Raw genomic sequence first — 26,967 nt, 5'->3', positions numbered from 1 at the left:
TCACCAACTCCTGGAGTTTACTCAAACTCATGTCCATGGAGTCGGTGATGCCATCCAACCATCTCATCCTCTCTCGTCCCCTTCTCCTCCCGCCTTCAATCTTTCTCAGCATCAGGGTCTTTTCAAATGAGTCAGTTCTTCACATCAAGTGGCCAAAGTATTGGAGTTTCAGCTTCAGCATCAGTCCTTCCAGTGAATATTCAGGACTGATTTCATTTAGGATGGACTGGTTGGATCTCCTTGCTGTCCAAGGGACTCTCAAGAGTCTTCTCCAACACCACAGTTCAAAGGCACCAGTTCTTCGGTGCTCAGCTGTCTTTATAGTCCAACTCTCACATCCATACATGACTACTGGAAAAACCATAGCTTTGACTAGATGAACCTTTCTTGGCAAAGTAATATCTCTGCTTTTTAATAAGCTGTCTAGGTTGGTCATAACTTTTCTTCCAAGGAGCAAGCATCTTTTAATTTCATGGCTGCAGTCACCATCTACAGTGATTTTGGAGCCCAAGCAAATAAAGTCTGTCACTGTTTCCACTGTTTCCCCATCTATTTGCCATGAAGTAATGGGACCAGATGCCATGATCTTAGTTTTCTGAATGTTGAACTTTAAGCCAATGTTTTCACTCTCCTCTTTCACTGTCATCAAGAGGCTCTTTAGTTCTTCTCGCTTTCTGCCATAAGCGTGGTGTCATCTGCATATCTGAGGTTATTGATATTTTTCCCAGCAATCTTGATTCCAGCTTATGCTTCCTCCAGCCCAGCGTTTCTCATGATGTACTCTGCATATAAGTTAAATAAGCAGGGTGAGAATATACAGCCTTGACATACTCCTTTCCCTATTTGGAACCAGTCTGTTCCATGTCCAATTCTAACTGTTGCTTCTTGACCTGCATTCAGGTTTCTCAAGAGGCAGGTCAGGTGGTCTGGTATTCCCATCTCTTTAAGAGTTGTCCACAGTTTGTAGTGATCCACACAGTCAAAGGCTTTGGCATAGTCAATAAAGCAGAAGGAGATATTTTTCTGGAACTCTTTTGCTTTTTCGATGATCCAACGGATGTTGACAATTTGATCGCTGGTTCATCTGCCTTTTCTGAATCCAGCTTGAATATCTGGAAGTTCATAGTTAATGTACTATTGAAACCTGGCTTGGAGAATTTTGAGCATTACTCTGCTAGCGTGTGAGATGAGTGCAATTGTGTAGTAGTTTGAGCATTCTTTGGCATTGCCTTTCTTTGGGATTGGAATGAAAACTGACCTTTTCCAGTCCTGTGGCCACTGCTGAGTTTTCCAAATTTGCTGGCATATTGAGTGCTGCACTTCACAGCATCATCTTTCAGGATTTGAAATAGCTCAACTGTAATTCCATCACGTCCGCCAGCTTTGTTTGTAGTGATGCTTCCTAAGGCCCACTTGACTTCACATTCCAGGATGTCTGGCTCTAGGTGAGGGATCACACCATCGTGATTATCTGGGTCGTGAAGATCTTTTTTGTATGCCTAGAAGAGAACATTTAAGTGTTCATTCCTATGGTCAAATATATTGAGGTCCCAAGGAAAAATTTATAGCCAGATAAGATATAGTTAATGGAATCCATAAAAAAGAGAGAATTAAAGACAGTGTATTTCAGTAAGGAGATGAATAGGTTTTAAAGAAACAGGAGTGGAAAACAAAGGAAATACATTTATAGCTAGGTCTACCTTATGTTGATTGTATCTTTGATATATTGACTAGATATATTTTTTAATTGTTTTTATTCTCAGAGAAAATTGAAGTGCCTGTACTCAAAAAGAGACGTGAGGTCCTGCCTGTGGATATAACCGCCCCTAATGGTATATGTGCCACCAGTGCTGTTGGGGAAGAAGTGTATAGATTATCACCACAGAAAGAGGAGGCACAATCCCATTCTAACAGTTCGGAAGATAACAACTTGCAGCTAGAAAAGACAGTTTCTGAAAGCACATCAGGAGTCATTCTCTCTCCTTACGAAAATCTGCCCATGGATATTCAGGCAAGAAAGGAAAAGAAGTGTGTGAAACTTACAGGAGTTCCAGCTGACTCGGAAGCCTTAAGTGAAAGAAGTGGAAACACCCCGAACTCTCCCAGGTCAGTGTCTGCTTTCCTTCGGGGCAGCGAGCAGCCCTCCCCATCTCGTCTCTGTCGCTGCATGAACTGTGCTCTCCGTGCCTTAGTCTGTTTTCTTAGTGTTGCATGTGGTATAATTGCCCAGTTTCCTCTGCCTACCTTCCAGTTTTCTAAAACTTTAAGAAAGACTAAGATGATTTCAAGGAGGAAAGACTCCTGAAAAAGGGAGTTATTTTAAACAGCAACATTTTTCTGTGTCACAGGTCTAGTACGTCTCTGAATGTTTTGTTGTTTTGAATAAATGTAGTTATTTTTTTCCTGGTTCAGGAGTGACCTGAAAAAAATTACCTTACCTCCTAAAAGGGCTTTCCAATTAGTCTTAAGAAATTTCAGCCTTCCAAAAAACTGTTAGGTGAAATTTTTTTTATGGCTTTTGAAATTGTTTATTCTAAGCCTTCAAGAATGTGCTTTAATACCTATTCTGACATTTTAAAATATCAAAGGTAATTCATTTTCAATTTACACCCAAACTTCAAAGCCTCTGCTGCTGCTAAGTCGCTTCAGTCGTGTCTGACTCTGTGCGACCCCATAGACGGCAGCCCACCAGGCTCCGCCGTCCCTGGGATTCTCCAGGCAAGAATACTGGAGTGGGTTGCCGTTTCCTTCTCCAGTGCATGAAAGGGAAAAGTGAAAGTGAAGTCGCTCAGTCGTCCGACTCTTAGCGACCCCATGGACTGTAGCCTACCAGGCTCCTCCGTCCATGGGATTTTCCAGGCAAGAGTACTGGAGTGGGGTGCCATTGCCTTCTCCGTCAAAGCCTCTAGTTTCTGCATAATTGAATTTGACTAAAAGAGGAGGTGTCAGACATATATGTCTATAGGAATTAACATTTTAAGATCCTTATCCTTTTTTAAAAAATTAAAATAATAATGGCCAGAAAGAAGGTAAGAGAGAGTGGAAGGGAAAGGTAGGTACAGTGACTGAAGTTAGGGTGGTGTAAAAACACATTCTTGATGTGTGTAGCAGGACCAAGGATGGGCAAAAAAGAAGTGAATGAGGAAAATGGAGAAGGTAAAAAAGGATGATAAAAGATGAAGGATGTCTTTATGCAGTGGAATGATAGTAGAATTAAAATAAATAGACATTTTAAAAATTAAGCATATTGGTATGAAAATAGCTTGGATTGTCTGCTGTGAAAGGAGATCTTTAAGGTGCTACATCAGTCTTAATGGAGACATACAAAATAAGACATTTTACATTTTACTAAATGTAGTATTCAACAATGAAAGCATTTCAACAATATTGCAGCTTTTATTGTTAATTGGAGTAATGTATTACTCCATTTCTTGCATTTTTATGTAATAGCATTATAATGTATAAGTCACTTGAACTAAAAGCTTAATATTCTCAAGGAAAAAAGTACCTTTAAATGAATGCTATCTGACACACACGGTTTCGACTAATTGTGAATTGAATTCAACAAGTTATGCTTGTGTATATGTGATTCATTGTGTATGTGTGCTTGACCACTGTATATTTCTGGAGGTGAATTTCCAGAATTGATCACTGCGAATCTTACTCTCTATGTTGTCTTCATTTCTTCTTCTGCCTTCTTTTGCTTAGTAAAAATATTCAAGCAAATGTTCAGCTACTTGTTTGACTCAAATAGCATGTTGAAATTTTTTTGTCTTGCTAGTTGAACAAAAACAAATAAAATAACAAAACATTTGTTTGTATGTGTGTGTGTGAGTCCATCTGCTAACTTCAGATGTTTCCAGCCTTTTGCCCTCTGCATGATTAATTTAGACACACAATCCTATGATAATATTATAATAATAAACATGGCTTCTATCGGAAGATTCACTGTTGCATGCTTTATAAATTTAATTGATGCTCTTGCTATAAAATATCTGTATAGGCCCTTTAAAATAATTCTTCATTGTTTATTTTTTTCTTAAACTATTATTTTGCTAGTTGAAGTTTGAGTTTTTTAATGAGATATTTAGACATCTATTCATGCAGCCCAGGATTCCTTGTTAATTTTTATCTTGCATTTGCCTTTTGTCCAGTCATGTTAACATTAATATAGTGCTCTAGCCTTAAAAATTTTTTGTTAGATATGTTTATCATGGTAGGTATCATTATATTTTAATTCTTTATTTTAGACTTTGCCATGACTTTTTATCAGCCTTAAAGATATTTCTTTAGACATTTGAAAAATTAAGCCTATTGATAGAAAATGTTTTTAGCGAGGCAGTGATTTAGTTTTTTTTAATGGTATTGGAGTCAACTGTAATTTTTCTTCTTAAATACCTTAAAAAAAGATCACCTTGTCTCATTAAGAGATCCATTATACTGTAGGATTGTTTTCTTCTTTAATTTTTCCTGACCACATTTGAATTCAGAATGGATGCTTTAATGCCTGTAGGTTAGCTGCTGAATCAAGGCTTCAAACAGAAGTTGAACAAGGGAAAGAAACTGCAAGCAAACTGGAAAAAGCAGCTTGTAAGAAATCACACCCTATTGTATATGTATCCTCCAAGTCAACTCCAGAGACCCAGTGCCCTCAGCAGTAAAGACTTTTCCTTTATGAGAAGAAGGTACCACTTGCCCCAAAGATTGCTCTGGAGCTTAAAGATTGTCTTTATCTGAGGATACCTTCTTGCAGGCTATTTTCCTTCTACTCATTGTGCCAGGAACTGGCATTTTCATGCTCCTTTGACCAAACATTCAAAATATGATTGTGATTCTAAGCAGGAGAGTTCCTTAAGTGATGAACTGTGAATCACAGTGAATAGACTATTAACTGAAGGAAAGTGTTATTATAAATCTGTTGGTTGCATTGTATATAGATTATTAAAGTACCTTCAGAGCCATATATACTTGAAAAGAGAACACATTATATTTTCCTATGTACATTTTTATGAACGTAGTTTTTCACTATGTTGTGAAAATAGAAAACTTTAAAAATATATTGTAACTAGATTTTGTCAGTGTTTAAAGCATGTATGTTCATCTTTGTATTCATCTACATGATTTAAGTTTTGTTAGGATTACATGAAAGATACAATTTTGAAATTTAAAATAAAACTGCTATAATTTATCTCCTTTTTGTTTTTTTTATTCTGTGTAGATTATAGTGTGTTATCAAAGGGAATAAAAGAAGAAAAATGAAACCAGGGATTCTTAATTCCCTGGTACATATAATTTTTGTATATATATATATATGCACACACACATAGTATATATTTTCAATTCTGAACTTTCCAAATAAAGACTTTTTTTCCTGTAGGTGATTATAGCCTGGTCTGTAACTTAATTTCATGTATACATTCGGTGGTATATTAGTCGAGAGAAGATTTATTTTAAGGAATTGCGTTTTGTAAATAAGGAGGCTGACAAGTCCAGAACCTACAGAGTGGCCTCTCAGGCAGTAGACCCAAAGAAGAGCTGATGTCACAGTTAAGTCCAAAAGCTGTCCGCTGCAAAAGTTCCCCTTTTTCAGGGGAGGTCAGCCTTTTGTTTTATCCAGGGCTTCAACTAATTACATGCATAGGCCCACCCACGTTCAGAAGAGAAATCTGCTTTACTCAAAGGCCACAGATTTAAGTGTTAATCTCATCCAGAAGCACACACAGAAACATCTAGCATGATGTTTGACAACATTTCTAGGCTTCATAGCTCAACCAAATTGACACATCCTTAACCATCACGTTGAGTTAATTAGATAAGTCTATTGAAATATATTAGGTAAAAGGAAATTGCTTCTCACTTCTAAATAAATCAAATAATTAATTTTAATTTGTCACAAAAAGTATACAATAAAGAAGTTAGAAGTTTCATGTTAAATAATATTTCTTAAGTAGCTGAAGGCACTAGAAAACAAATGATTTTAACCTGAAGATAATAATGAATAACCACCATATTCCTTGCATATTATAGAATATAGATCAGTTCCTTCCAACACTGAGTTTTTGTCATGAGTTAGATGCTAGTGGTACAAGAATAAGCCTTCAGAGCTCACAGTTTAATAGACCCATATAGATGAATAGTGGTACTTGGAGGTATTAGTAGTAATCATAGCTAACATTTGAATATATCTAATGTGCCAAGCACTCATTTAAACCCTTTCACATATTACCACATTTAACCTTTCCAACGTCTCTGTGAGCTAGATATTATACCCCACTGATGCTCATTTTACAGATGAGGAAATCAAGGTATCAAAGAGATTATTTGTCCAAGGTCGCAAGTGTTAGTAAATAATGAAACAAGAGTTGTAGTCGTTGTAATAAGTGTGTATAGAGTGCTATAGGAGCCAAGAAGGAAAACAATACACTGACTTGGGGCTTTTTAAATTTTCATCATTTCTAAATTGAGATTGCTTCAGAGGGTTTCCTAAGCCACAGAGAATAGCATTACAAGTGGAAGAAATAGCTGTTCAACCAATAAAGGTATGAAACAACATCTTTAATTCAGTAAACTGAAGGCTGAAATAGCTGGGTGTACAGGGCTTGTGAAGAAAATTGAAACAGTAAATTGAATCTGAAGAGGTGGCTAGGAGCAAAACCATGGAGAGTGTGAGTTAGGGAAATCGGTTTTACAAAGATTTATAAACAAAATGAGCAAGTGTGTTTGGAGGTTGAAGAATAGAGATGACAAGAGAACCTTATCCAACCAGCTTCTGGCTTATCACCCACGGAGACTGAAACAATTCTGCTGAGTCTTGAGTCTTTTAGGAAAATGTTTTGAAAAATCGGCACAGTAAATGATGAGAAGCAACTGAATAATCGATAGAAGCAAAGCAATTACTGAACAAATTTGAAAGGTTGAATGCTCAATTTGTTTTCTGTAAAAATACTCTAGGGGCATAATGGCAAATGAATTTAGAAAAAGATGAGAACGGAGGCTGAAAAAAATAGTTTGGACATTCGGTAGACCAGGTAGGAAATACAAGTGTGAACAGTGGAAATGCAGAGTGGTGGTTGGAGTTAAGATATTTAAAGGAGCAAAGTGGTGAAGAGTTGCTGGCAAAATAGGATGTGATTCTCTGGGAGAAAGGGATTTGTCTGCTGTGTGTGGATTAGCTGTGGCGGTAACAGGAAACGGGTGGAAGGTGTTTCAATGTTGATGAGCACTTTTACTCAGGTCCCAGTGCGATGCCCAAGCTGGAGTCAAGGGAAGAGTTCGTGTATGTTTACATGATCAAAAATAATGTTTTCCAAACCTTCATTTTTATATAGAAAATGTGAAACTAAGATAACTATTAATAGGAGGCACTTTTTTCCTCATCATTAGTCAAAGGTGGCTTGAGGGTCAGATGTTTATAATCATAGCCTTGATTTATTGTTTTCACTGATTAGACATAATAAGCCTTGTGTATGGGCCTAGAACAAAGATGACAAAGTAATTATGCTTTCTTGCCTCAAGTAAAGTATCAGTGTATGCGTGCATGCTAAGTCGCTTCAGTAGTGTCTGATTCTGCCACCCTCTGGACTGTAGCCCACCAGGCTCTGTCCATGGGCTTCTCCAGGCAAGAATACTGGAGTGGGTTGCCATGCCCTCCTTCAGGGGATCTTCCTGACCCAGGGATCAAACCTGCTTCTCTTATGTCTCCTGCATTGGCAGGCGTGTTCTTTACCACTAGCGCCACCTGGGAAGCCCCAAAGGTGTTGGTGGAAGGGTGCTAATGTTTATTGATTTGCTAGGTAATTTGCCTGTGTTATGTCTTCTCAATACTACCTAGTTTAGCATAATAGTTACTACTGTAGCATCTGTTATTAAACTGCTTGAATTGAAATCTCGTTTTATCCACATAAATGTTAGACTTCAGCAAGTTTGTGACTCAAAGAATAGTTTGTTTAGGTAATCCTTTAATTTTTTTTATAATTATTTAAAATATGTGGAGGCTTCCCTGGTGACTCAGTGGTAAATAACCTACCTGCCAATGCAAAAGACAGAGGAGCCTGGCGGGCTACAGTCCATGGGGTCACAAAGAGTTGGACACAACTTAGTGACTGAACAACAACAACTTTGGCTTCCCAGGTGGCACTAGTCATAAAGAACCTGCCTGCAAATGCAGAAGACATAAGAGATGTGGGTTTGATCCCTGGGTCAGGAAGATCCTCTGGAGGAGGGCATGGCAACCCATTCCAGTATTCTTGCCTGGGAAATCCCATGGACAGAGGTTCCTGGAGGGCTACAGTCCATGGGAGCACAAAAGAATTGGATACGACTTAGCGACTAAACAATACAACAACAAAATATGTGGATCCAAAGTAGAATCTACAAGAGGTTTATTTAAGGAAATCTAGCTTCTATCACTGTTACCTCCTCCCACCAGGAGCCATCTAAATTTCATGGTTTATTTCTCTCTTTTTTTTTTTTTTTTTGGTCTTTCTACATAGCAGATATAAATAGTAGGTAGATAGAATCTCCATTATTTTTCTTAGATAAAATAGTGGGTGATATCAGAGAAGACGTGTGGATAGGAAACAACAAAAGTTTATCCCTCTACAAAATCTGATAATAAACTGGCAAGGATAGTCAGAACCAAATTTTTTAGATTCTGGAAAAAGAAAAAAAAAAAAATCAAGGATTCCAAGCAATAAAGTGAACAATTAATTAAGAAAAATCAGCTGAGTCTGGGCATTCCAGGAAATCTCCGATGAAACACCAGGTGATCACTAAGCTAATGGAATTGAGATTTCAGTGGCTAAACACAGCAAAGAACACAGACCTTACAAAATCAGGTCAGAAAAATCATTTTAAAAGTTGGAGCAATGACTACAACAAGGAGCAACAACGAACTAGGGAGGGAGGAGACTCAGGTTTCCAGCATGGTCCAGTATAGTTCTGTGTCCATGAGATATCCCAGGGAAGAATACTGGAGTGGTTTGCCACTTCCTTCTACAAGGTATCTTCCTGACCCAGGAAGTGGGTCAAAGAGGTCAACTTCCAACAAAAATCACAAGACATGCAAGAAACAAGAGTATGACCCATACATAGGAAAAATGAAATTAGTAACCATCCAGGAGGAAGCTCAGGCAATGGACTTGCTAGATAAAAACTTTAAATCAACAATTTAAAATATGCTCAAAGAACTAACGAAAGGCACGGACAAAAATCTAAAGGACCAGCAATGCCAAATAGAAACTACCAACAAAGAGAAAATTATTTAAAGTATGTGTGTGCTAAGGCGCTTCAGTCATGTGTGACTCTGGGCAGCCCTGTGGACTGTAGCCCATCAGGCTCCTCTGTCCATGGGATTCTCCAGGCAAGAATCCTGGAATGGGTTGCCAGGCCCTCCTCCAGGGGATCTTCCCAACCCAGGGACTGACCCTTCATTTCTTTTGTCTCTTCCATTGACAGGCAGATTCTTTATCATTAATGCCATCTGGGAAGCCAAAGTTGTTCAGTTGCTCAGTCTGACTCTTTTTGACCCCATGGACTGTACCCCACCAGACTCCTCTGTCCATGAGGATTTCCAGGCAAGAAAACTGGAGTAAGTTACCATTTCTTTCTCCAGGGGATCTTCCTGGATCAGGAATCGAACCTGTGTCTCCTGCACTGGAAGGCAGATTCTTTACCCACTGAGCTCCCAGGAAAGCCTTAAAAGGAGCCAGATAAAACCTCTGGAGTTGAAGAGTATAATAATGAATGAGAAACTAGAGGGATTCAACAGCAGATTTGGCCGATTGAGATTATTGAGGCTGAAGAACAGAAAACAAGGAAAAAATATGAACAGAGCTTAAGAGACAGACCTACGAGACACTATCAAAGATAGCAACATACGCATAATAGGAATCCCAGAAAGAGGAGACAGAAAGGGACGAGAGCATATTTGAAAAAAATAAAGACAACTGCAGTCCAATATCCTTGATGGTTGTTGCTGTTGTTGTTTAGTTGCTAAGTTGTATCTGACTCTTTTGGGACCCTATGATCTGTAGCCTGCCAAATCCCCTCTGTCCATGGGATTTCCCAGGCAAGAATACTGGAGTGGCTTGCCATTTCCTTTTCCAGGGGATCTTCTCAACCCAGGGATCAAACCCACGTCTCCTGCATTGGCAGGCAGATTCATTACCACTGAGTCACAAGGGAAGCCATCCTTGATGGACATAGATGCAAAAATCCTCAATAAAATACTAACTAGTCAAATTCAATACATTATAAGGATCATACAAGATGATTAAGTTGGATTTATTCCTGGGATGAAAGGATGGTTCAGCATCTACAAATCAGTCAGTGTACTATACCACATTAATGAAATGAAGGATGAAAATTATGTGATCATCTCAATAGATGCTAAAAAAGCAAAAATAAGCAAATGTAACTGTATCACATTAAAAAAATTCCGCACAGCAAATGTAAGCATCAACAAAATGAAAAGGCAACCTACTGAAGGGGAGAAAATACTTGCAAATCATATGTCTGATAAGGTGCTGATATCCAAAACATAAAGAAATCACACAATGACAAAAAAAGAAAAAGCAATCTGATTAAAAAATAGAAGACCTAAATAGACATTTTCCTAAGGAAGACATACAGGTGGCTGCCATGTTATTATGCTTAACAACATCATCTCGACATGTGAGCTCTTTCCAGTTCCCTTCTTCCCCAGGAGTTCCCTTGCTATCCCCTTCTGGAGGGTGGCCCCTGACCTGTAGCCTCTGGATAGTCTTATGCTGTGAGGAACTTTCTCAGGCAGTCCTGTCCAGGTACCATGCAGTAAAGCTTACTCTGTGTTACTGCTTTTCATGGGCTTATCTTTTGCTACTTTAGCCTCCAAATTCCCAAGATCCCTTATTAGATGAATTTACATATCAAGAAGACATTATATAATGGGAAAAGTGTAAATCTATCAAGATGGTAGAATGATTAACCAATATTCACCTAACAAGAGAAGCTAAAAACATCTAAAGCAAAAAACCTGAATTTTGAAATTTGCCTATGGATTCCATACAATCTCAGTGAAAATTCAAGCAGGCTTTATTGTAGAAATTTAAAATGTGATTCTAAAATGTATATGGAAATGCAATGAACTGACACAACCAGAGAAACTTAAAATGAAGAATAAAGTTGGACAACATGTACTACCTGATTTTGAGAATTACTATAAAATTGTGTCAGTCTGCTTGTGGGCAGGGCTGGAGGTCAGTGGGTCCTGGGGCTGGTGCCTGTCCACTAGGGGGCAGAACTGGGTCCCAGGGTCTCTGGCTACTGGGCCCTGGGGTCCTGGGCTAATGCCTGCACACCAGGTTTGGGGCCAAGTTCTGGGTTCTCTGGTGGACAGGGTTGTATCTTGGTGTGACTGTAGGATAAGGGGGTCTGAAGGCAGCCTGCCTTCTGCCCAGCTAGTGGCTTGGCCTGAGCTGTCACAGTACTGCTGAGGATAAGCTAGTGGGTGGGGCTGGGTCCCAGTGCTAACAAGGTAGAGGGAAGACTCCAAAATGGCAGCCAGCGCCAGTGTCCATGTGGTAGAATGTGCTCCCCAAAATGGCTGCCTCCAGTGGCCATGTCCTCAGGTGAGCTCCAGTTACCTCCTGTCTGTCCAGGAGGCCCTCGAAGATCAGCAGTTGAGTCTGACTCGGGCTCCTTTCAGATTACTGCTTCTGCCCTGGGTCCTAGAGCATGTGAGATTTTGTGTGCACCCACAGCCTTCTGGGTCTCTCAGAAGTTAAGTCCCATTGCCTTCAAGGCAAAAGCATTCTGCAGTCTTTTCTTCCCAGCGAAGGACCTCTGCGCTGGGGAGCCTAATGTGGGTCTCAGACCCATTGTTCCTTGGGGAGGATGTCTGCAAGTGTAATTATTCTCCCTGTTTGTGCATTGTCTTCCCAGATATGGGTTGTGAGTCTAGCTGTACACTGCTCATCCTACCTGTCTTGTTGTGGTTCCTTCTTTATATCTTTAGTTGTAGAAGATCTTTCCTGGCAGATTCTGGTCTTTCTTATCAATGGTTGCCCTGTAAATGTTGTCATTTTGGTGAGCCCATGAGAGGAAGTGAGTTCAGGGTCTTCCCACTCTGTCATGTTAGCCAAGCTCCCCATTATTAAAAGAAGATGGGCTCCCTTTGCAGACTGGAAAATGAGGGAAAAAGAAACAAAAGGGAACACATGGGGCCTGCAAAACCAAAAGCACCGTAATATTCAGTTCAGTTCAGTTGAGTTCAGTCCCTCAGTCGGGTCTGACTCTTTGCAACCCCATGGACTGCAGCACGCCAAGCCTCCCTGTCCATTGCCAACTACTAGAGTTTACTCAAACTCATGTCCATTGAGTCAGTGATGCCATCCAACCATCTCATCCTCTGTCATCCCCTTCTCTTCCCTCCTTCAATCTTTCCCAGTATCAGGGTCTTTTCACATGAATCAGTTCTTCGCATCAGGTGGCCAAAGTATTGGAGTTTCAGCTTCAGCATCAGTCCTTCCAGTGAATATTCAGGACTGATTTCATTTAGGATGGACTGGTTGGATCTCCTTGCAGTCCAAGGGACTCTCAAGAGTCTTCTCCAACACCACAGTTCAAATGCATCAATTCTTCACTGCTCAGCTTTCTTTATAGTCCAACTCTCACATCCATACATGACTACTGGAAAAACCATAGCTTTGACTAGATGGACCTTTGTTGGCAAAGTAATGTCTCTGCTTTTTAATATGCTGTCTAGGTTGGTTATAACTTTTCTTCCAAGGAGCAAGCATCTTTTAATTTCATGGCTGCAGTCACCATCTGCAGGGATTTTGGAGCCCAAGCAAATAAAGTCTCACTGTTTCCACTGTTTCCCCAACTATTTGCCATGAAGTGATGGGACCAGATGCCATGATGTTAGTTTTCTGAATGTTGAACTTTAAGCCAACATTTTCACTCTCCTCTTTCACTTTCATCAAGAGGCTCTTTAGTTCTTCTTCACTTTCTGCCATAAGGGTGGTGTCATCTGCATATGTGAGGTTATTGATATTTCTTCCAGCAATCTTGATTCCAGCTTGTGCTTCATCCAGCCCAGCGTTTCTCATGATGTACTCTGCATATAAGTTAAATAAGCAGGGTGACAATATACAGCCTTGACGTACTCCTTTTCCTATTTGGAACCAGTCTGTTGTTCCATCTCCAGTTCTAACTGTTGCTTCTTGACGTGCATACAGATTTCTCAAGAAGCAGGTCAGGTGGTCTGCTATTCCCATCTCCTTAAGAATTTTTCACAATTTTCTGTGATGCACACAGTCAAAGGCTTTGGCATAATCAATAAAGCAGAAGGAGATATTTTTCTGGAACTCTCTTGCTTTTTCAGTGATCCAATGGATGTTGGCAATTTGATCTCTGGTTCCTTTGCCTTTTCTAAATCCAGCTTGAACATCTGAACAACCATAATATTATGGTTGAACAACTTGAACAACCATAATATTACTGGACTCAGAACTTCCTCCCGATCCCCCATCGCTGAGAATAAAAGTTCTTTATGAAAGACTATATACTTCACTGCACTGACAGAAGAGGGCACCCTTTGACTAGGAACCTTGTAAAAGTACTACAGAATTTTGATGACATAGACTAAAGCTGTAAAAATCTATTATGTGAAGGAAATGAAACAAGACTGCTTCATGAACTTCATGTTCTTCCCCTCTCAAAAGCCATTTGAAGGAGAAGCAAAGTATAACACAACACTCGAAATTAAGAAAACTGGTCTAGAACAGACTGTTAGGGTTTTTAAATAGAGAAAAATTCTTCAGAACTCAAGCAGAAAATATCAAATAACTTACAGAGCTAATACTTCCCCAAAACAGCATTCAGAAAAATGTTTCAATATTGTTTAAAAAATTCTTTTAAGGAAAAAAAGTGTGTGAACCAAGTGTTTTATTTTCATTGAATCTATCCTTGAGGCATCATCCAACAAAAGATGAGTGGGGAAACTTTTGCAAAAGGAGTAAAGGATTGAACAAATAACCATGTGTTGTGGATAATTAGAGCTAGATTTCTCACTGTTGGGCGAAGAAGTGAAAATGAATGAAGGGGGAAGCTAGATTAATAAAAAAGGAGGCTAAAAATGAACCTGTGACTTGGAATTGGAGGTGTCGATATAAACTCACGATTTTGGAGAGATAGATTTTAAGAATTAGAATGAAGATATGCAATTACATATACACATACATATATGCAAGTACATATAATCATACACACACACACACACATATATACACTTACACATAAGTGTTTGTATATTTCCAAGTCTACCTGTTGAACCCCAGAAGCAATAACATCTCAGTAGCAATAAGCACATGGACACATTTAGCATACGGATCTTGGTTTCTTAATGTCATTCTGCACTGATATGAACCATTTCTTTCAGAACTGGCTACTTTTGGGATTAGGTTGAGAATCAATGAGATGAGCCCTAAACATCTTGTCTGAAAAAGTAGGAAAATGGGGGCATCATGATGGCTCCCACTGTCCAAATCTAGGACAATTTGAGCATCAAAATAAATGATTGTTGCTGAATAACTAAGTTGTGTCTGACTCTTGCTACCCCATGACTGTAGCCCGCCAGGCGTCTCTGCCCATAGGATTTCCCAGGCAAGAATACTGGAGTGGGTAGCCATTTTCTTCTCCAGGGGATCTTCCCGACCCAGGGGTTGAACCCATGTCTCTTGCACTGGCAAGGTGGATTCTTTAGCACTGAGCCACCAGGGAAGCCCTCAATGAATAACAGTAATGGATTATAGACTCTTGAGTAAAATAGGAAATCATGAGCCCATATTGTTTTAAATAAATGAATAAATCCATGAATGAATACATAATGAAGGAAAAGCTTTTCCTCACAGTAGAATCCCATTTAATAAAAGTGGAAAGAATGATAGACTTTTTTACAAATCTCTATTTGGTAATTATCATAATAATAAGTGTTTCAGTAAAGAACTGTCAGTAAATGATACTAAAACTAGTGGACTAAAAGTATGATGAGTTAAAGAATATTTCTGCTTTTATTAACTATATAAACTTCCCTGGTGGCTCAGATGGTAAAGCATCTGCCTACAATGCAGAAGACCAAGGTTCGATCCCTGGTCAGGAAGATCCCTTGGAAAAGGAAATGGCAACCCACTCCAGTACTCTTGCCTGGAAAACCCCACGGACAGAGGAGCATGGTAGGCTACAGTCCATGGGGTTGCAAAGAGTCAGATACGACTGAGCGACTTCATTTTCACTTTATTGACTATGCCAAAGCCTTTGACTGTGTGGATCACAATAAACTGTGGAAAATTCTTCAAGAGATGGGAATACCAGACCATCTGACTTGCCTCCTGAGAAATCTGTATGCAGGTCAGGAAGCAACAGTTAGAACTGGACATGGAACAACAGACTGGTTCCAAATCAGGAAAGGAGTACGTGTCACCCTGCTTATTTAACTTATATGCAGAGTACATCATGAGAAATGCTGGACTGGATGAAGCACAAGCTGGAATCAAGATGGCTAGGAGAAATATCAACAACCTCAGATATGCAGATGACACCATCCTCATGGCGGAAAGCGAAGAAGAACTGAAGAGCCTCTTGATGACAGTGAAAGAGGAGAGTGAAAAATTTGGCTGAAAGCTCAACATTCAGAAAACTAAGATCATGGCATCTGGTCCCATTACTTCATAGCAAATAGATGGGGAAACAGTGGAAACAGTGAGACTTTATTTGCTTGGGCTCCAAAATCACTGCAGATGGTGACTGCAGCCATGAAATGAAAAGACTCCTCGGAAGAAAAGTTATGACCAAGCTAGACTGCATATTAAAAAGCAGAGACATTACTTTGCCAACAAAGGTCCATTTAGTCAAAGCTATGGTTTTTCCAGTAGTCATGTATGGATGTGAGAGTTATAAAGAAAGCTGAGCACTGAAGAATTGATGCTTTTGAACCATGGTGTGGGAGGAGGCTCTTGAGAGTCCATTGGACAGCAAGGAGATCCAACCAGTCCATCCTAAATGAAATCAGTCCTGAATATTCACTGGAAGGAGTGATGCTGAAGCTGAAACTCCAATACTTTGGCCACCTGATGTGAAGAACTGACTCATTGGAAAAGACCCTGATCCTGTGAAAGATTGAAGAGGGGAGGATAAGGGGATGACAGAGGATGAGATTGTTGGATGGCATCACTGACTCAATGGACATGAGTCTGAGTAAACTTCGGGAGTTGGTGATGGACAGGGAAGCCTGGTGTGCTGTAGTCCATAGGATCACAAAGAGCCGGACATGACTGAGTGACTGAACTGAACTGACAGCATCCCTCCACAAATACAAAATATTTCCAAGGGGAAAACTAGTAACCTTCACGTGGAAAAGTTAAAGGACATCATCCTAATCAATGATCAGTGTAAACATCACCAGGAAATTTACTGACCCTCCCAGTTTTTCCCAACAAAGGTCCTCCTACCTGGTGTTCTAGCCAATAGAGTAAGATTGAGTTTGTCTCAGAAGCAAAACAAAAAAGGTTTCTCTTTGATCCAAGAATGGAGAGGTAGAAGCTCAAGCTCTGGAGTATGCACTCCGAGGACAGGCGCTCAGGGGCCGCGTCACAGGGCTCGGCCTGAGGAGGGCAGGGTGGAGTTCTCGCGAGGCCGGCGTGACTGCCGCGCCCCGGACTGCCGCCGCCATCTTGACTTGAGGCGCTGCGTGCAGCACTTCTGCACACGTTTCATTGAGCTCACATGTCCAGAGCAGCGGTTTTACACCAAGAACGCTAATCCAGTGTTAGATGCCTGGCCTCCATAAATGGCACCCTACAGGCAAGTGAAACTAGACTAAGCCCAAAAGAACAGGGTAAACCTCATTACCTAGATTTGCTGGTGACAAACACCTTCTCTGTCTTGTCCCACTCCTCATTCTTGGGGGACTCTAAGGGGGAGTGGGGTGATGGCCCATCTTCCGTTACTGTTTTCTGCTGTTTTTGGGTGTAGTCGTAACCCAGGGGAGAGGAACAGACCTGCCTCCAGCCACCTTTAGATACATTTGATTGTCACTGGCTTTAGTCCTAAATGTTTATATCCCTGAGTAAAAATCATATGGAGTTTTATAGATGCTATCCTTTTGGAAACAAAGGACCAGACAATTTAAAATGCGTGGCCCAGATATCAGCAAGAGAACAATGGTTATTAAGGAGTTCAGGAAAGGTAGAGACCAAGTGAGGCTGGGGAGAGCCTGCTTCATCCTACTCCGAATTTGTTCAACTGGAGGAGGCTGGCTGGCTTCTGTTAGCCAAGCTGCCTTTTCCTGTGGCCTGTCTGCACTTCCTTCAGTCAGTACATTTGCGCTGACATAAAAGCAATATGATGTATTGGTGAGCACACAGACCCCATCCCTGGTCAGCTAACAGATAACCTAGGGCAATTCTATGGTCAACAGAGTTTTGAATGGGGTTTAAAGACCTGGCCTACTTCAAATAGCAATTTTTTTCTAACAATTTGAAGTTGAGGCCAGTGTCATGGGCACTGTCGCCACTGTGGCTGTTACCTTCATTATGGAGACTGTTTTTTTTTTTTCTTAGTTTATTTTAATTTTATATTAGAGTATAGTTGACTAACAAGGATGTGTTAGTTACAGGTGTACAGCAAAGTAAATCAGTTATACCCATACAAGTATACATTTTTTTACAAACTGTTTTCCCATTGGGGTTGTTACAGAATATTGTACTGAGTTCCCTATGCTATACAGTAGGTCCTTGTTGGTTAGTTATTTTAAATATGTGTGTGTGTTCAGTCACTTCTGTCATGACCCAGTGGGCTGTAGCCCACCAGACTCCTCTGTCCATGGAGGAGGTCCTTTTTAAATATAGTATTGCCTATATTTGTGGACAATATACAAATATACACAGTGTTTTATATATATAAGATTCCTGGGGGAAATATCAGTAACTTCAGATATGCAGATGACACCACCCTTATGGCAGAAAGTGAAGAAGAACTAAAGAGCCTCTTGATGAAAGTGAAAGAGGAGAGTGAAAATGTTGGCTTAAAGCTCAGCATTCAGAAAACTAAGATCATGGCATCCAGCCCCATCACTTCATGGCAAATAGATGGGGAAACAGTGGAAACAGTGGCTGACTTTATTTGCTTGGGCTTCAAAATCACTGCAGATGGTGATTGCAGCCATGAAATTAAGACATTTACTCCTTGGAAGGAAAGTTATGACCAACCTAGACAGCATATTAAAAAGCAGAGACATTACTTTGTCAACAGAAGTCCGTCTAGTCAAGGCTTTATTTCCAGTGGTCATATATGGATGTGAGAGTTGAACTATAAAGAAAGCTGAGCAGCGAAAAATTGATGCATTTGAACTGTGGTGTTGGAGAAGACTCTTGAGAGTCCCTTGGACTGCAAGGAGTTCCAACCAGTCAATGCTAAAGGATATCAGTCCTGGGTGTTCATTGGAAGGACTGATGTTGAAGCTGAAACTCCAATACTTTGGCCACCTGATGCAAAGAGCTGACTCATTTAAAAAGACCCTGATGCTGGGAAGGATTGAGGGCAGGAGGAGAAGGGGATGACAGAGGATGAGATGGTTGGATGGCATCATCGACTCAATGGACATGGGTTTGGGTGGACTCCGGGAGTTGGTGGTGGACAGGGAGGCCTGGCGTGCTGTGGTTCATGGGATCGCAAAGAGTCAGACACGACTGAGCGACTGAATTGAATTGAATTAATATATATACAGTCGCCCCAGCCAGGGTTACCAGCATCCCCCAGGAGTACAGTAACCCCTATGATTCGTAGTCCTTTGGCTTTTTTGGAGCATTGTGGCTTCTTCTCATAGGTAATGGTCTGACTGTAAACTTTAAGTTTGTATCTGGTCTCAACGTTCTTAGGGTAACACAGCCCCTCACCTTGGCACTGTCTAAGCATTGGGATGCCTGGCCCCTTGTTGAGTTTGAGAGCTTACCCAAGAACTTGTGTCCTCTTTGTAAGCACACTGGCCCTGTGCCATTGGCTTGAGTCCTCGAAGGATCAGTGTCCCCTTTCCTTTATCAAACTCAAAGTGACAGTGGAGAATGCTACTGCTGTGACCCCTGGAGTTTGGTGAGGAGAAAGGCCCTGGTGTGGCTTCTCCTGCCTGTACAGAGGTCAAGAGGAGAGCACTGCTGGTGAGTCACCATGCAAGAATGCTGGGGCTCCCTCTTGTCCCTCACTGTCAGCCAGTGTCTGGTACCTTGGAAAAGCCAGCTGGAGCAGTGGGCAGGCTCGAGTGAGTTTTAGTCTCTGATGCTCAGCCATGTGGCAGTGTGATCATTTCAAGGGGCACAATCCAGATGACTCTAGGGGCTGCACTGTGTATACACCACACCTGGGTATCGGTTATCAGGCAGAGTGCTCTGGATTCGGCTGCTCCTCCCCCCAAGAGTGAACTCAAAGATCAGAGGCAGTCATCCTCACCTGAACCTCCCAAAGTCTCTGCCATCCTCCGGCTGGAGCAAGTTGAGTCCAGAGACTACGGGATAGGTACAGGGGGAAAGGCCATGTTCTGTCACTTCTGGGGTGCCCAGATTTGTCATTGACACTCCCAAGTCAGTCCCCAACAAGAATTCTCCTGCCCAGTGTCTTTGGAACCAATAGAATGAGACCAAGTTTGGTTCAGAAGCAAAGGAAGTCTTTAGTCTTTAATCAGAGAGTGAGAAGGTTTGAACTTGTGCTCCAGAACAGGGCCCCCACCCCCCAGGCCATGGACTGGTGCCTCATGATAGATTAGAAACAAAGTGCACAGCAAATGTAATGCGCTTGAACCATCCCGAAACCACTCCCCCACCACCACCACATCTGTTTCTTCCATGAAACATGTCCCTGGTGTCAAAAAGGTTGGGAACCACTGCAGAGTACATGTTCTCCCCCAAAGGCCATCGGTGGGGCTGCGTCCCAGGGTCCTTGTCGGCGGGGGCGAGTGGCTGGAGTTCTCCTGGGCAGGTGCAGTTGTGTTGCTCAAGGCAGCTCAGACTGCGGTGCTAGGTGCAGCGCCTCTGCACACTGCCTGCATTGCCATCTTGGCTTGAAGTGTCTTGCAGAGTGCTCCTACACACAGCTCACCAAATCCAGGTGTCAGGAATGGCGGTGTGTGCACTAGGATGTCTAGTCTGACGGGCTAGGTGCAAGACCTCTGCTGCACGCAGTCCCCCACAGGCCTGTGAAACTAGACTAAGCCCAAAAGAAGAGGTTAGACTCTATCTTATCACCTAGATCCCGTCTTCCTTTTCCCAGGGACCCCACTGGGTTTTGCCGGTGCAGTAACAAGACAAATTGATAGCATGTGCCTCCTGATGTAAAGAAGTAAGGAAAGCATGCATCGCAATCATGGTGTTCTTGCCATAAATTGCATAACTTGCTTCTAATCATGAGGAAATATCCTGAAGGCCTGACTGAGGGACATTCTCTTCAAAAACTGGCCCATACTCTTCAAAATGCCAAGATTATGAAGGGCAAGTAAAGGTGGAGGAACTGAACCTGATTTAAAAGAGAGTAAGGATACATATTACAAGTGAATACAGCTTGCCATATGGAATGTTCTTTTGCAATAGAAAACATTAATGGGACAAGCGGCATTTGATTAGCTGATGGTGTTACATTTAGTAACATTTTGTCAATGTTATTTTCTTGAATTGGATCATTGTGCTGCCTTTGGTTTTTAAGAAATTCATGGCGACATATTTAGGGAAAAGCATCATGTTTTCCACCTTATACTCAAAAGGCTCAGAAAAATGTGTATATACAGCAAAAGGGAAATAATTAAGCCAATGTTGTTAAATATTAACATTTAGAAAATCTGGGTAAAGAATGTACTTTTTTTTTAATATTCTTGAAACTTTTGTAAGTCTGAAATTATGTTAAAATTAGAGGTTTTAAAATATCATTATTTGAAGATGTTATGACAGTATGTGCAAAAAAAAACTAAAACACTTTGTAGATAGACTACTAAAATTGAAAACTGGATCAATTTTTTAAAAAACCAGTTATACCAGGTAAAAACAAATAGAAATGAAAAAGTTCAAATTGCACTATTTACAATAGCATACATTTTATCAATGCCTAGAGATAAAGTCAATGAAAAGATGTAAAAAGCCTCTACACCGAAAATGACAAAATAACATGGAGAAAAACTAAAGATCTAAATAAATAGTGGGATCCCATAATAAAGACATCACTTCTCTCCACATTGATCCAAGTATTCAACACAGTTTCAATAAAATTCCTTGCAAGCTATTTTTTGTCCTGAAACATGACAAGTTGATCCTAAAATTTATATGGAAGTATAAAAAGCCAAAAATATACAAGAAAATTTTGAAGGAGAAGAAAGGTAGTGGACTTATGCCATCAGGTACAGAGACCTGTTATAAAATGATAATCAATTGCGTGTGATATGAATGCAAACATAGAGACATCTATCAAAGGAGGAGAATAAGAGTCCATAACAGAGCCAGATATGTTTGCTCATTTGGTTTGTGGCCAAAAAATGACCACAGATACAAAGGAGAAGGGTAGACTTTTTGAAAACTTAAGTTGAGTCAATTTGCATAACATACAGAGAAAAAAATTAATCTTGTTCCCTATCTCTTCCTACCTTACACAAATGTCAGTTCTAAGTATATTGCAGATGTAAATATAAGGCAAGGTAATTTTCCTTTAAAACTCAGTCTTAAATCCAGAAATTTTGACCCCACCTCTAGTATTCTTTTTAATAATAGTACTTCCTATGAGCCTTGAGAGACATCTTATTAAGAAAAAAAAAAAAAATCAAAGAAAAGTTAAAAAGAAATTAAAAGGAAGCACATGCAAAGAATAATTCAAAAGAGAATAAGTATGGTGAAATTTAAAACCTAAAAAAAAGTGATTTGTGTTATTTGAAGAGATAATTCTTTGAAACGGTGTTTGTTTCTAGCTGATTTACAATGAATTTTTTAACATGAATAATCTGTTATTCACATTTCCTCTAGATTCTGGTTGTGAAACCTTCCCTCCCCCTCATTTTAAAATACCTTCATATTGGTTCTGGGTATTAGAAGTAAAGAGAAGAGAGTTGGCGTGAACTGTTTTTACTATGAAAACTGTCCATGAAGTTGGGGAATGTAGGAAAAACTTATGTATAAACAGTATATTAGTTATATTTTAAAATGTTCCATAGAATTTCAGGTTAGATATTCTAAAATTTAAAGCAATGGATCTAAGTGCTGACCTGGAAAAAGAAGTATAATAACAAGGAAAATAGTATTTATTATATATATTTTTAGATTAACAATTAGACTCATTGTTTTAAATTTAAAGATTCCCCACCTGAAAAGCTATCAGGATAACAAAGATATATTGAGCATATTATTTAACAAAGTAACCAATAACTCTTTTATTGCCATATTTATTTATTTAGGAAGACAGTGTCTTTTTAAACATTTTTATTGACCAGTAACTCTTGGAAGTAAAATTACATGTTTCTTGACTTTGTGACAGCTTATACAATGAAACATACTTTCAAACACTTATTAGTACTTTCTATCTCACTTAAGCAGCGTGCAAATGATTTAGGATTACACTGGTCTATGTTAGTTACCTCTCTTATTTGTTGGTCTTTGCTCTTTATCTCACTGATTTACCACAGACAGAGGACATCACCCTTGACAGTTATAAAAATTGCTAAGCCTAGCTTTGGTAAGTAGTCATTCCTGGAAATCCAGGATCTGTTGCTCATCGGTTCTGTCATGCACTTAATACTCTGTAATGCATAACTTCCTACTTAAATTAAGAGTCGATTTTGTTCTCTATAACTGAGCTTCCAACACGGTGACCCTTTTAGAACAAAAGCAGTTTAGGTCAGTTAGATTCAAATAATAACTTCTTGGACTGGACTTTGAAAAAGAGTCATCAAGAAGAGAATAATTCTCATGGTGTACTTGAATTAAATTTTGGTGTTTATATAGTAGAACACGTGAGGGCAGTAAGTGTGTTTGGCATTTGGGATGAAGATATATAATCATGAACTGTTTCTGCTGCACAGTCCCTTCCATACCAATACTTCGACTCCAGTGGGAACTCCAAGCCCTAGACTCTACCAGTTTTTCACTCTCCATCATGAAAGTCTTTAATTTTTCCCTTAACTAACTTAGATTCTGTTATCCATAATTAATCACTCTCTTGATCTCTCCTCTAAATTCCCCTGAAAAAACCATAAACTTCAGTTAAACCCCAGTCAGTTTCATTCTGTTAAGCTCTTCCCTTATTCCAGTACTTCTCTGCTCTGGCTGCACATTAGCGTCACTTGGGTATCTTTAAAAGTCTGCTAGACTTCCACCCCAGACCAGATTAATCAGAATGGGATGGGTGATGGGGAGAGGACCTGAGATATGAGTTAAGTTTTTATATATTTATTTGGTTTTGCTGGGTCTTTGTTGCAGCATGCAGGATCTTTGATCTTCACTGCAATATGCAGGATCTTTACTTGTGGCATACGGACTCTTAGTTGCGGCATGTGGGATCTAGTTTCCTGACCAGGGACTGAGCCTAGACCCCTTGCACTGGGAGTGTGGTGTCTTAGCCCCTGGACCTGAGTTAAGTTTTAAAACGGAAGTCCCTGAGTTAAATTTTAAAAACTCCCCAGGCTGATTCTAACTGTAGCCAGAGTGGTGAATCTTTGGTCTAATTTAAGTCTGTACCCAAATGGCTGAATGTGGCAGAAGAAAACCACTCAATCATCTTGACTTTGTCACTTTAATATTACGACCTGTGAGTGCGTATTTGCAATTCTTCAAGATGACTTTCACTTCTTTTTCCTTTAATGTCTTTAATTATCTCAGCTGATGACCATTACATTCTATTAAGAAAATAATAATTAACGTGTGTTTCATGCTTATGTGCTAAATAGTAACTCTCTACATGTGCTCTCAAGTATTAAGGCATGTAGTTCTCTCAACTTTCTGAAGTAGATGCTGCAAAGTTGCTCCATTTTCAAGATGAGGAAATAGAAACAATCACATAGCTAGTACTGACAGAAATTTGCCTTTGAATCCAGCCAGGCTGACTACAGAATCCAACTGTCACCACCACACAATACTACCTCCCATGGTATGCTGAAACAAAGCCAAAAGGACTACCTTTATTTCCTTCTTTTGCGTTTGCGCCTTAATCTGAACCTGCACTCATGTCTTCTGCCTTCCCTGTATTTATAAAGTTGATTCTGTGCATGCCCATCTAAAAACATGCTTCCCATTCCATCTCACATACCTGTAATGACCTCCTCTCCCTTAAGCACGAGCACATTGACTCCTTATGCCAGGTTCATTTCCATGAGGCTACAGACATGTCCCAACATCTCTTCTTGCATCAGTTCAGTCTTCCAAGAAGCAAATTCCAAGACAGAACTAGATATGCAAAAATTGTAATGGAGATTTCCTCACAGAGCTCCTGTGAGAGAAGATGAGAAGAAAATCGGAAGAGCCATCAGATCAGGATGCAGATATGACCCCTGTGAAGGTGAGAGAGAAAGAAGGAAGGAAAAAGAGACAGGAAAATGTCTTAGATTGAATGGCAACTCTAAGAAAGTGTTGGCGATACCCACCCAGGGGGGAGTCCTTAGGCTAAAGTCACCAGTCAGAGGAGTCTTGTGTCATGGAGCGATATGCCCATCTCCCTCCACTCCTGGTCACTGGGTGTGAGCAGCCCATGGAAGAGTATAGTCTTATGATTGTGAAGAAAGATTTTCAGAACACAGAACCTGGGCCTGTAGTCAACTGTCTTCTTCACGGTGGGAGATTTGAAAGGTGATGGTCACCACACCTCTTTTAACTTCTTCATTCTATGGTCTCCTCTAGCTACAACCTCATTTATCTGTTCTTCTTCCCAATAAAACTCTTTAGAAGATTTGCTTATACTTACCATTCTGTTTTCTTATCTTATATTTTCTCCTTAACTAACTCCAACCAGGTTTTGTCTTTCCTCTACACTGTCTTAACAATTGTTTTCCTACTCCTCCACAGTAAGAGACCATTTAGTTGGACATTTATTTAGTTGCTAATTCATGTCTGACTCTTCAGAGACCCCATGGACTGTATGTCGCCTGCCCTTCTGTCCAAAATTCCCCAGGCAAGAATACTGGAGTTGGTTGCCAGTTCCTTCTCCAGGGTGTCTCCCCGACCCAGGGATTGAACTTGCGTCTCCTGCATTGGCAGGTGGACTCTTTACCTCTGAGCCACCAGGGAAACCTTAGTTGGACGTATGACCATGCACAATTAAGGCTAGAAACTTCCCAAGTTTCCTTGCAATGAGGTGTGGCCATGGAACCAGATATCGGTCAAAGGAATGTGAGCAGAACTGATGAGTGCTACTTCCCAGACATGTCCTCTTCTTCCCCGTCTCCCTTCCTGCAGGCTGGCGTGGGGAGGTGGTGGTTAGTCATTCTGGGTCATGCACTTAATGTTTGCAAACCTGAGGGATGATGGGATAGCAGGAAGGATGGAGCTTGCATCCCTGCTAAATTCATGGATCTGCGATGCCAACTGAGAATTTATGTGATAAAAAATAGGTTTCTATCTTGTTTTGGCTAATTTTATTTTGGGTCTCTGTCTTTGACTGTCTACTTATGTTTCTCTATGGACCCATCCACTTCATAAACAAGTCCTGCTGACACCACCTCTGAAATATATCGAATTTGACTGCTTTGCCCTACCACTTGGACCCAATGTACCATCGTTTCCCCCTGGATGCTGAAACAGCCTTGAATTGGTCTTGTTGCTTCTATTCTTGACCTACAGAGTTTATTTTCCAATAAGAATAGTTTTCTTAAAAAAATATTATATCACCTCCCACTTAAATCCTCCACTGACATTTGTCAGTGCCTTTCATCAAAAGACCACCAGCAACATACATGAAATAGAACAAATTGAGTTTATTGCTGTGGCTATGGGGAGTCATAGAGTCTGTCAGAAAGGACTTTGTTATAGGATTTGGGGCTTATGTTGATAAGGGTAGTATTTAAGGAAGCAAGTTTAATTCTATGATTAGATATATTAATAAATCTCATCTAAAGGTTAGAAGAATAAAATGAAGCTAAAGTTGAAACTGATTAAAAGAAAAAAAAAAACAGCAGACGCATTAACCATGATAGGGAGATATTTGATCATGTTTGTGATTTTTACAATGTCCATATTTTTCTGTGTTTCATCATGATTACGTCCTGTTTTTGTCTTTATCCATCATGGCCACAAATTAGCCTTGTCTGATGTTAATGTTCTGAGGAATTGTTGGTGCTCAACAGCCCACCACAACCTGTGAGTGCCAGGGCCTGCTGTCTCTTTCTTACTGGCCTGTCCATTTAGAGTAAAATTCAAATTCCTTACCATGGTCTTCAAGGTACTACATGATCCATTTCCTCCCTAATTTTCAAGTTCATCTGCTACCACACAGTCACTACAGTCCCATAACACTGGTTCTTTCTTAATTTCTCAAATGCTTAAAATTTGTTCTCCTCTCAGGACTTTAATATTTGTGATCATTTCTCCCTGAAACAACCTTTTCCCAAGTGTCCTTTCTCAAATATAACTTCTTCAGTGAGCCTTTCCCTCAGTCTTGCCTTTTCTACTCCCCCAAGATACTCTTTACATAATTTCTCTGTTTTATTTTCCTCATTAAACCTTACTGTGTACTTGTTGAATTTCTTCCATCCTTCATAGGCTACAGAATTCATGAGAGAAAGAATCTGGTCTGTGTCATTGACCAAAGTATACCTTTGTGTTTATCAAATCACTTTTCACATGAAGGGATCTCAATAAATGTTTGTGGAGTAACACTTAGCCTCTAGGGATGGATGGAGGGTAAGTCAACAGCTCAGCACGGTATGCAGATGTGCACAGGACTTCTTAGGGAGGAGACACAACTGAATTGTCGGAGGCT

The 26,967-nt window shown here is 40.2% G+C and overlaps 2 protein-coding genes and 1 non-coding gene across 37 annotated transcripts in view; all 3 read left to right on the top strand.

Moving 5' to 3' along the window:
• The window catches only part of SPDL1 (spindle apparatus coiled-coil protein 1), a 32,117-nt gene extending 26,929 nt beyond the window's left edge, over positions 1 to 5,188 (top strand). For 9 of the 19 annotated variants that reach the window (XR_014062237.1, XM_081520677.1, XM_081520673.1 and 6 more), the window contains 2 exons: positions 1,764 to 2,106; positions 4,514 to 5,188. Coding sequence is in view for 17 of the 19 variants with exons in the window: in XM_081520677.1 (XP_081376803.1) it covers positions 1,764 to 2,106; positions 4,514 to 4,661 (491 nt within the window). In the remaining 2 variants the exon portion in view is untranslated. Of the gene's footprint in view, positions 1 to 1,763; positions 3,822 to 4,490 lie in introns of those variants that run through there. The other 10 variants (XM_081520682.1, XM_081520681.1, XM_081520685.1 and 7 more) reach the window with 4 other exon arrangements.
• Positions 5,189 to 15,071: 9,883 nt separating this feature from the next.
• On the top strand, positions 15,072 to 15,143 carry TRNAC-ACA (transfer RNA cysteine (anticodon ACA)). The gene has a single exon. It is a non-coding gene; the product is annotated as a tRNA-Cys (tRNA).
• A 1,527-nt stretch (positions 15,144 to 16,670) lies between these two features.
• Positions 16,671 to 26,967, top strand: part of DOCK2 (dedicator of cytokinesis 2) — a 477,583-nt gene continuing 467,286 nt past the window's right edge. For 16 of the 17 annotated variants that reach the window (XM_081520659.1, XM_081520666.1, XM_081520650.1 and 13 more), the window contains exon 1: positions 16,671 to 16,842. In XM_081520659.1, coding sequence (XP_081376785.1) covers positions 16,812 to 16,842 — 31 coding nt within the window. In that variant the 5' untranslated portion in view covers positions 16,671 to 16,811. Of the gene's footprint in view, positions 16,843 to 24,478; positions 24,553 to 26,967 lie in introns of all 17 variants that reach the window. The other variant, XM_081520658.1, reaches the window with a different exon arrangement.

The sequence above is a fragment of the Giraffa tippelskirchi genome, chromosome 8 (genome assembly GCF_054371585.1).
Source record: "Giraffa tippelskirchi isolate mGirTip1 chromosome 8, T2T-mGirTip1v1.2.pri, whole genome shotgun sequence".
Lineage (NCBI taxonomy): Eukaryota > Metazoa > Chordata > Mammalia > Artiodactyla > Giraffidae > Giraffa > Giraffa tippelskirchi.
The sequence above is the reverse complement of the archived record's forward strand: the minus strand, read 5'-3'. Positions and strand labels throughout refer to the sequence as shown.